Source organism: Nuphar pumila, chromosome 9 (genome assembly GCF_984573655.1).
Source record: "Nuphar pumila chromosome 9, dmNupPumi1.hap1.1, whole genome shotgun sequence".
In the NCBI taxonomy this organism is placed as follows: domain Eukaryota; kingdom Viridiplantae; phylum Streptophyta; class Magnoliopsida; order Nymphaeales; family Nymphaeaceae; genus Nuphar; species Nuphar pumila.
In genome coordinates, this window is record NC_143257.1 from 122,402,322 (window position 1) to 122,413,111 (window position 10,790).

The 10,790-nt window shown below is 41.0% G+C and overlaps 1 protein-coding gene across 3 annotated transcripts in view; it reads right to left on the bottom strand.

Moving 5' to 3' along the window:
• LOC149829188 (serine/threonine protein phosphatase 2A 57 kDa regulatory subunit B' beta isoform-like) overlaps positions 1-5,908 on the bottom strand; it is a 43,307-nt gene extending 37,399 nt beyond the window's left edge. Inside the window, exons 1-2 of one of the 3 annotated variants that reach the window (XM_090017954.1) lie at positions 5,814-5,908; positions 3,994-5,359 (exon numbers count right to left, since the gene is read on the bottom strand). In XM_090017954.1, coding sequence (XP_089874080.1) covers positions 3,994-5,196 — 1,203 coding nt within the window. In that variant the 5' untranslated portion in view covers positions 5,197-5,359; positions 5,814-5,908. Of the gene's footprint in view, positions 1-3,993; positions 5,360-5,561; positions 5,756-5,813 lie in introns of those variants that run through there. The other 2 variants (XM_090017955.1, XM_090017956.1) reach the window with 2 other exon arrangements.
• Between the last annotated feature and the right edge of the window lie 4,882 nt (positions 5,909-10,790).

Consider the following 10,790-nt stretch of genomic DNA (forward strand, 5'->3'; position numbering starts at 1 on the left):
TGGCAATCAGGTCGGGTCGGCGGGTTGGCGGGTCAGAATACCTCAACCCGAACACGACCCATTTATTAAACGGGTCGGATGTGGCAAACACAAACACGACCCGTTTATTAAACGGGTAACCCGACCCGACACGGTTAACCAGTTTAATAAACGGGTCGGGTCGACACGACCCGATTACACGACATGACGACCCATTTATTAAACGGGTCGACCTGATAACATAAACCCTAAACACGGCGACCCGTTTATCTCAATGGATTCCAACCTTTAGAACCCTAAAGCCCCTTTTTCTCCTTTTTTTTTGTTTTTCCTTTTCTTTCTTTTTGCTTTTCCTTTCTTTCTCACCCTCTTCCGTAAATCCCTTTTACGAATGGGTAAAAAACCAGAAGAAGAAGTGGGGTGGCTGCCGTCACCTTCATCACGGGTTCTGACAGGCCCGCCCGTCCGGTGGAGGGGATTCCACCACCGGCTGCCTCTGCCACTCCCACCTTTGAAAACCACCACCATCGCCCCTGAAGCCGCCTCCATTGACGCCGACAGCAACTATCCCATAGAGACCTTGACTACGGCACTGATGCTTGCGCGCTCAAGTGAAAACCTTTGTAGAAGCAGAATGTTGGGTTTCGTGATCGTCTGGCATCCACCACCACCTCCTTCTCAGTGGTGATGCAATAGCAAGCCAACGATCTTCTGGCTGAGGAGGCGCCTCAGCTCCTTTTCAAATGGGACGGTCCCCGGTACGATGTCGAGGCAGAGCAGCAACCACATCAGCTCCTCGTTTAGGCGGAGCTGCTCTCTCGACTGGCTCCGAACCCTGTCCACCGTCTCCTGCGTTTGGAGCTCGCTCTCGAGCCGGTCCGCCTCCCTCTTCACCTTTCCCACAGCCCACACCAGGGTTCGTGTAAACGGGTTGACCCGCCCGCCTATTAAACGGGTTGGCGGGTTGGCATACCCCTAACACGAACCCGACCCGTTTAATAAACAAGTTAGGAGGGTCGACCCGTTTACGACACGAACCCGTTTAAGCCAAACCCTAACCCGGCTAAGAAGCGGGTTGGTGGGTCGGGTCAGATTTTGCCACCCCTACTAAATATATTATGGCTAGGCCTGAGTTCACCAAAGCCGAACCCAGTAGGCTTGGGTTCAATTTTGCTGAGCCCAGGCCTAGGTTCAGGTTCTGCTAAACCTAGGCCTGGGTTCGGCCCTTATGCCAACGAGGGGAGGGGGAGGAAGAGGAAGAGGAAGGAGAAGGAAGAAGCAGAAAAAAGAGAAGAGGAGGAGGCAGAATAAGAAGAGGAACAAAGAGAGACGTACCTGGCTTCATCACCACCGTCGGAAGAGGAGGTGGCCCTTTGTAGTTATCGTCGCCGCCATTGCCGTAAGAGGAGGAGAAGAGGAGTCGAGAAGGAGAGGAGGAGTCGGGATTGGGGGGGTGGCGTGATTGTGCCCTAAACTCGCCCTCCCTCCCCCCCCCCCAAAAAAAAAAAAACCATTTAAAAAAACAAAACCAAAATAGACTCGGTCAATGTTGATAAAGTCTATTTTGGTCAAATATAAACCTAGGTACAGTCAACCCGCACCCAGGGTCATTTGACGACACCTAGTGCAACAAATTTTTATTACTGCCACACCCATGTCGTGTCGCATCGCGTCGACGCGGGTGTTACGACCCTTATAAGGAGTCCCTGTGACATGGCTTATCTCCTTTGGACCTACAAAGTTTTCAAAAATCTCATTCATTTGGCTTGGGGTGACAGGAAACCTTTGGATTAGCAATTCATTGAAACTTATTCTTCTAGCCCTTGGTCCAGGGCAAAAGGCAAAAAATTGAGGACTATTTGTATGTGGCGGTTTTTTTTAGCTTGGTGGCAGATTTGGAAACCATAGTCACAGATATCGGCAATATTTGAAAATATTGTGATATTATCGCGTTATGTTCATCAAACGATATTATAGGTAAAATATCATGATATTTTGAAAATATCAGCAAATTGCTAATATCGCAATATTATCAATTATTGTCATTGTTTTTACTTATTTTCTACATCTTAAAGGTGTTTTTCTTCTTTATTTTGTATTTTTTACTTATTTATTTTAATATATATGTATTTTATTAACTAAACATAATATTTTCTTACTTATTTTTGTTATTATATATTTTTTTTATTTTTTTATGCCCAGAGATTTTTTCAAGATTTATCACCAAATCTATAATATCACGAGAAATAGCCTCGCCGAGATATAGCCGATACCGATACCGATATTTGTGATTGTTGGAAACAAACAGATATGAAGACTTTCAAGGACAAATCTCAGTATCTGTGGCTCATCCATAGCAGAATTCAATCACAGCTTCTCATTTCTGGCAAAGATGGGGGAGCTATGTCACATGGATACTCCATTTTCACATCCGTATTGTATCCCCATATGTATTAGTTATATTGGAAAACTTCACAAAAATGGCCATATCCCAATATCCACAAGCAGGGGGGGGGGGGGGGGTGACAATTAACTGGATTGCCATTCGTAGATTTGCATTCAATCACAGCTTCTCTTTCATGTTTTAACTTTCTCAACCTTTTACTCATACTCAGTTTTTGTGATTACTCATTGCTATGCAATGGAAGTTTAATTTTCAAAGATAACATATTTGACTAAAAGGTTGATGGTACCTACAAGTGCATGTTAATTCCAAAATACAGTTACGTTTTCTTGACAGATGAAATACACAGAATTCCTAAGCTATGACTACCAAAAAAACATGCACTAATGAAAGTGAAGCTGTTTGTCACAGATGGACTTCACTACTTGACAATTAATATCAATTTCAATAACAGATATCCTTTGCATGAACCAAGTCTGCAAGTTCATGCACGAGTGAAGCCCCAAGTGATTTTTTTTTAATATATTGACAATACTTTGATGATACATTCATTGCATAACAAACATAGGAATAAGTTGAAGTGCAAAATGAAATTCACTTTCCAATGGAAAAAGACAACCACAATAATGACTACACTGACTGAGGGGGGCAACTCTGATACAGTAAAATTCAAAAAAAAGAAGCAGTTGCATTCTCTTGCATAAACAAAATGAAAATAACATGGACGGGGAAGAAAAGAGCTAAAGAATCGAAACAAATTTTTCTCGGTACAAGGTAATGGCTCTGATGCTGCAGGTTCTAACTCAAAATGGCCAGCACAAGGAGGTTAGACAAACCAGACATGGGGAAGAAAAGAGCTAAAGAATCAAAACAATTTCTTTTTTTGTACAAGGTAATGGCTCTGACACTGCATCTAGACATAGTAACATACACCTGCCATGGACATCTCCATCTTCTGATCAACATATTTAGAAGATAAAGCTAAAGGGATATACAAGGTCTCCAGATATTTTGGTGCATAACCATATAAGCTTAATATCTCAACCTTCCAACAGCATTAAAGAGAAAAACTGAAATAAAAACAAGTTCAACTTTTTAGGTTCCTAAATAGAGCAATTTTTATTTTCTTTTAAGCAGAGTCATCCTAATCCTATGTGACATAGGTAGGGGTGCTGGTATGTGCTATAACACATCTATGGCTGGTATGACACAGTTGTTTTCCAAAAAGAAGGGTGCAAGGGTGCAGCTGGGATGTGTATGTTGAACATACATGCATATACACACAAACATACATACTTACATATATGTATGTGTATTGCTGTAAACAGAAAATACCACTAAAAATGAAGGAAAAATGTAGAAAGTATAAAATGTACATAGTAACCTACTGTGGTTCTTGTAATATACTTTTCTCTGTGTAGTAGCACCAAAAACACCTAATACCAGCACCCAAAAGTGCCAGCATCTACACAGATATGTCGGTCATTTTAACATACCGATGTGTTCCTACAATATTTTAAAACAACAGGCAAGAGATCATACATGCTGCATAATGTATAAATGGTGAAAGCATGCCAACAATTCCAAACAAAATATTGATAATAAAATACCTGGAAATGGGAACTATTCAGGCAACGCCCTATTTGCCTAAAGAGCGGGACCATGCAACGCTGGAATTCTGCCGATTGTGTTGCCTCAAGAACTTCCTCCAACTCTCCCAGAAAAAGGACCTCCTTCTGACAGTTAGTAACAGGCCAGTATTTCAACAGCCCTCTTATCACTGTATCCGCAAGTTTGTAATCTTTCTCGACAAATTGTGCTATGCAATACGTCAGCTGTTGATGATACAAAGAAACCGATTTAGGCTTGTGAAGAGGGATGAGAGCCCGAACCAGGAACAGTTTATGTTCCTCTTTCAGTGGCAGAGCAAACCCATTGATAATGCTTCCCAGAATCTCCAAGAGCTCACCAATGCCACCTTGCCTCTCAGTCTCTAATATAAATCTATAGAATATGTTGTTGATCGCCTTCCTTATGAAGGGGCGGTGTACCATGAACTTCCCGTAAAAGCGGTGGAGAATGGTTTTCAAATAGTCTCTTTCCCGTGGATCCTCTGAATCAAAAAGATCAAGCAATTTCAGAACGAAGGAGTGGTCGATGTACCTCTTAGCAATCTTAGTGTCAGTATCTGAAGAAACAACATATCGCAAAAGAAGCTCGTAAACAATCTGCAAGTGTGGCCATGCTGGCTCAAGAAAAGGGTCCTCTTCCTCGGGATCAGCATTCTCCGAGCCCCTGTTCTCGTGCGAAGCAGGGGGTAAGCATCGAAAGATATTAATCGAAACCATCTTGATCAGTTCTTCCTGAACATGTTCGGTGATCTTCCCTGAACCCGATTGAATGAAATCGACCAGCTCAAGCAACGTCTGCCTTTTAGTCTCTTTCTCTCTAACAAATTTGAGACTATCCGAGAAGTCGAAAATGACAGAACAAATCTGAAGCTTCTTAATGAACAGACTCTGCCGATCGGAGACGGGAACGTCTCTGAAAAGCGGCAGTAGCTCGATCGGTCCCACAGCCGAAGGCGTGGTAGCCAGAACTCTCTCTGCACTAGGTTGTGCAGTGGCATTGTTTCTAATGGCATTGCTATTCACAGTGGCGTTAGACGTGGAAATACTGGTCGGATTCGAGACTGACGCCAAATTGCGAAGGCCGGAAGAAGAATTAGCAGATAAGTGGAACACCGCCGGTTCGTTTCCATCCGATTTGGAAGGCTTACGGCTCCCTCTCTTGCCAATGATCTTGTTCAACATCCCTGATCGAACCCTAGAAACGGCTAACCGTTTCCCGTTTCAGCAGCCCCAATGGATCAATCATGAAATTCTAACCAAACCCATCAAATCTGATCCACTCTAGAACCCAAAAAGCGGTCCCCGGTGGCCCAAAGCAATGCGGAACCGCATATTCGCACGAAACCTGATGCAGAAAAGGAAAAATCAGACCTAAATCACTAAAATCTCGCAATTCCAGTAATTCAAATTATCGAACAAGAACACGAATCGTGAGTAAATCGAATCCAGGAGTAACAATCAATCGAAGATGCAATCACTCAAAATTAAAAAACACAAAAGAGTACAAAAATAACTGAAAAGCAAAGGGATAAAAAAAACCACATAACTGAAATCTCGATTTATAAGAACAAAATCAAGAAAAGGAACGAAACCCACGAATTTAATCACATTCTGAGGTCATTTGATCACTACCCACAAACCCAAACGGAAGCAAAACCGAGAACCACAAAACCCTAAGAAAAGGGCCGGAAAAAAAACCCTTATTTTCAAGCAAAAGAGTAGCGATAAAGTGTCAATGGGATCCTCAGACAGACTGATACTGATGGATCTAATAGAAAATGGGTTCAGAGAGAAAATACCAATCTCGGATCCGTCCATCTTCGGTTGGTACAAGGAAAGCCACGACCACCCCGTGGCAATTCCAGAAACTCAGTAGTCGATATTTGCAAAAAACAATAAATTCTCACAGTAATTTTTTTCTATAGACTTGATGTGTAAAAGCAACTCTTTTTACAGGAGAGAAACGTAAAACATAATTTAAATAGAAACGTTTTCTGGCGTTTTCAGTCAGTCAGAGAGAGAGAGAGATTGGGCGCTGAAACCGAAAACTGTACGCACGGACATTTGTTGAGTTTCACTTTTTTGGCAATAAGCAAAGTAATAAATATATGAAAGGATTTGATTCACCTTTTCTGCTGTGCTTTTACCCCATAATTTTAATAATCCTTTCATATTGGACTGTCTTTGGAAGTTACATGTCTGAGAAAATCGGTAGATCCTATCCTAACAGGTCCATTAAAAAATAATATTTGGATTCTTTGAAAGAAAAAAAAATCATAGTTGGAAAAGTGGTTTTCCTTGATTTGATTTATTGTTATTTATTCGATCGGTAAATGTTGGCTGCAACTGATTATACCTACAATCAACTTAGCAAAACATTTTTTTTAACTAACACCGTAAATGTATGCTCAGATCAGTAGGAATCAGCTTTTAAATCACTAGAATCTGACTTGTGTACAAGCTTTTTAGGAATACAAAAATCAATGGCTATGAAAACATGCTTTTTGAGCTGTAAAAATTTACTGTCCCTCGCCAAGTTAGACAGGGATGAACCGGAGAAAATGGGGCTCAGCTTCACCTCGCCTCATTTGGACTGGGGATGAAGGACATGAAACGGGGATGGAGGCAGGGATTGAGGTTAAAATCAAAACCCGTATGGGGATGAAAGTGGGAATGGACTTACTCTATGTCCTGTCCTGTCTCCACCCCGATCCTGGCTTAGCCCCACCCTGCTGGGCCTGCCCTGTCCCTATCCTCAATCCTTCTTTAGAGATAACTATGGACCAAGGAGAAATGGGCCCCATCCCACCTCATCCCATTTGGGCCAGGTAAGAAGGACATGATGGAAGTTAAAATCAAAACCTGTGCAGGGATAAAGGTGGTGGGTAGGATTTTGAGACCGGGCGGGGGTGAAAACCTTGTCCCCTCTAAGCCAGAGAAAACCCTGGGTGGGGCTCCATGACCACCCTGCCTTAAGTGATTCAGAGGTGGGCTAATTAAGGCAGGATGGTCATGGGGTCCACTCGAGGTTTTTTCTTGCTTCGATGAGGGTTCCTTGTTATAAAAAAAAAAAAAAAAATTGCAGCTCAAAAAGCATTTTTCTCATTGAAAAACATGATTTAAGGGTTAGTTTATACTAAATGGACCATGTTGAGCACATTTACGTGGTTAGATTGAGCAAAAAAAAAACTTACATTGACACATCCCAACTACATTGTATCAAATATATATCCCTATTTGATGTATTGTATACTTAAATCAAATTAATATTGATTGAGTCACACTTTCATATAAAGAAAATAATAAATGCATTGAAAGTACTTGATTTTCTGTTATTGATGCTCGTTTGTCCTGTCTTAGCAAGGGCGTTTCACGTTTCAAAATTTGCCAAGTCTAACTAGTCTTCCAAAAAAGTATAGTCTGTAAGTATTTTTATACTTATTTTGAACTAGAGATGAGTTGGTCATTGCCTGTTTGCTATATAATATACTATGGATGGCTTAATTTAACAAAAAAATGAATTTTACACAAAATTTGATAAATATGAAGGGTTGATTTTTTCTTTTTTTGAAAGGCAAGCTGGGGTTAGGCAGACCCCTACCAGTTATACAACTATATCATTGGGTTTTGAACTTGCACCGTCCCAACACAAGGTGACGTGCACTAGCTGATTCTACCAGACAAGTGGCACCCATATAAAAATTATAGTATATATATATATGCTTTTTACAAAATGAGCAACATAATATGCATCTTTAAGTTCAAATTAAGCAAAAAAAAATACATTAAATTGTTTTTGTTTGGCAAGCTTAGGGTTCAATACTTTGGGATTTGAACCCGAGAACCTCCACTATAATAGTGTGGCCTAACAAATGTTATCAGTATCGGTGCGTATAGGCTGATACACACCGTATAGGCAGAAATTCGATATGCTGCAGGCCAGAATTGGCTGTTTTTTAGTAATTGTAAAAAAAATATCAAAAATGCATTTTAATATTGCACATTATGATTGACATGTTATAACTTTTTATTATTTTTGGGCTGATACAAAACAATTCAATTGAGTATCGGGCCGATACAGCTGAATCGGAGGCCCAACGATTCAGGGCCGATAGTGACAACATTGGGCCTAACCATCCAGCTTTCTCATTTAACCCCATTTGAAATTATTTTTAGAAATGATTAGGACAGGTAAATTGGCTAAGACCTTTGGCTTTGTTTAGTGATATGGGTAATCTATTTGTTTAGAAATGGTGTGGACAATGTTATGCCTAAACCAATATAAAGGATTCCCTTGGTGAATTGTTTATCTTGTTTGATGATCAATGTTAATTCATGGCAAGTTTGTAATATATTAGGACACTAAATTATGATAGGTAAAGTTCTTAGAAAAAAATTTATGATAGGCAAAGTTTTTGTCATTTGGCCTGTTCAGCCTTTTAAGTTTCTAACATTCTTAAGGGGTGACTAATGTTGTCTATGAAGTTTCAATGCATTAGGATTTCTTGGTTTATATTGCTAGTAACCTATTGATAGCTTCTTGGTAGGTGCTAAATGTGCAATATCTAGCAAAGCTTTTGCCACATTGACCAAATTAATTAATCATGAAAGCAATATCTAGCCTACGGGTCTCTATGAAATTGTCTAGGACTTGTCAGTTTGATCTAGTGTGCAAACAGATCGGATCAGGATCGGCTAAATACATAGAAAAGTGGGACCGGATTGTCTCAAAACAGCCAACATCATAAAATGACCATACTGGATCCAGTCCATTTGCATCCCTAGTTTGATCATGGCCATTCAGCTGCAAGCGCCATCTACTGAATGATCCAAAATTTGATTGTACTAATGATGCAGCAAAATGGCTCCATTCAACATGACCCTATCTAGGCTCTTTGAGAATAGAACATGTTAGAAATATCCCATGGACTAAGCCTCTTTTTCTTTGTTTTAACAGGGAGAAACAGAACCACCCTTATGGTTCGAACATCCTATTTTTTTTTTACTCGGAGAAACCGCCCCAGGCACTATAGCCATGCTTGTTTAGCCCACCATACTTACGGTCTCTGTCCATGTCGGCGTAAAACTCTGAGGGCTTACCCCTCGACCCCAAGGAGTCGCCAAGCTTAGGAGGTGATGCCCATGGGATTTGAACCTAGATTGCCTGTCAAACGGACTAGGCCTCATCCTACGCCAAATCCCTTGGGTCTGGTTCGAACATCCTATTACAGACCAGTAGGTGCCACATTTACAGTAGCCCCATTTCGGTATAGATGTGGTGTAAAACTCCATGGGTACTCCTTCCGCGCCCACCAGACATAATTTCTCAGCTTTGACCTTGCAGTAAGGGATGCATGCTCTGGGTATCAAACTCGTGACGTTCTTCAATTTGAATGCATTAAGCTGATTCACCTTGCCAAGTCTATGGAGCCATTATGGGCAAGGTTTCTAACTTCTAGGGAATGACTGTAACCGACAAAAGAGATGTGAATGATATGTTATGTTCTTTGATATAACATATTTTAGTTAAGTAATACAAGCCAAAGGGGTTAGTAGGTCCTAAACAATTTAATATTTTGACCATCAAAAAGCATATTTGTAGGTGTCTTCTTGGTCTAATCTAGCAAAAATGTTCTCCATAATTTTTTATTGGCTGATCAAGCTGGGGTTAGGCAGAACCCTACCGGTACAGCTGATAGAATACATAGATCTTCCATCCCTGCGTACCACTCTTGTGATTTACCCTTCCAAATCTATATAGCACCTAAAACACTTAATTTAGCAAGAGTTCTAGTTATTGCATTATGGTGTTTGGGTCTAAAGCCCAAAAGATGTAGGAAAACTGATGTAAAAATAAAAAGACTGGTACGGATTTTTTGATCCGTTCAAATGGTTGAAACTTTTTTGCTGAAAGAGTTTTTCTAAAAAGTACACTTTTTGATAGAAAACATTTCTCCGCTGGAAAGGTGCAGGAATGTTTTCTAACAAGAGAAAATTTATTTTTACACTCTCCACCACCCATCTCACGACAGCTCACTACCACCACCATGATCCATCTCACCACCACCCTCCTCTTCTCTCTCATTTTTTCACATTTTTTCACTTTATTTTTCTCGTGCTAAACAAACAAGCAAAAAACTTTTTGCAAAACTTTCTTTTTCTTATGAGAGTTTTTCTCTCTTCCAAACGTGCCCTTTTCCAACCGTTCCAAGCCGGAGAAAAATTATTAAAAAAAAATCCTTCACCCAAGGAATTTTTCATGTCAAAATATTTCTCTCTCAGTGAAGTTGAGCGGGCTGGGAGGGTATGGTGACGGAGAGGCAAAGCCTCCACCGAGGGTTCCCAGTGGGATCCTTCCAGAGGGCGAGGTGGGGGAGATCTGGATGGCAGTGTTGCAGCAGCCCCAGATCATCCTTCTGAAGAAAGGCACTGATACTTCCCAGAGGAAGCCGCAGCTGATCAGCAACATCAATGCTTGCACGGCAGTGATGGACATCGTCGACAAGACGTTTGGGCCTAAGGGCATGGACAAGCTTATGCATGACGACAAGGGCAACACCACCATCTCCAACAATGGCGCCACCATGACATCGTTCACCCAGCCATCAAGATCCTTATTGCCAAATCCCAGGATTCGGATGCAACCCACCTTCTCCCTTTCTTCCATTTTCTTTCTAATTTTTTCTCTTCCTTTACCCCGCTAATCCCTTCCATCACCATCCTCTTCTTCAGGAGGGTGGTAATGGTGATGATTTGCTGGAGAGAGAAAAATTTTC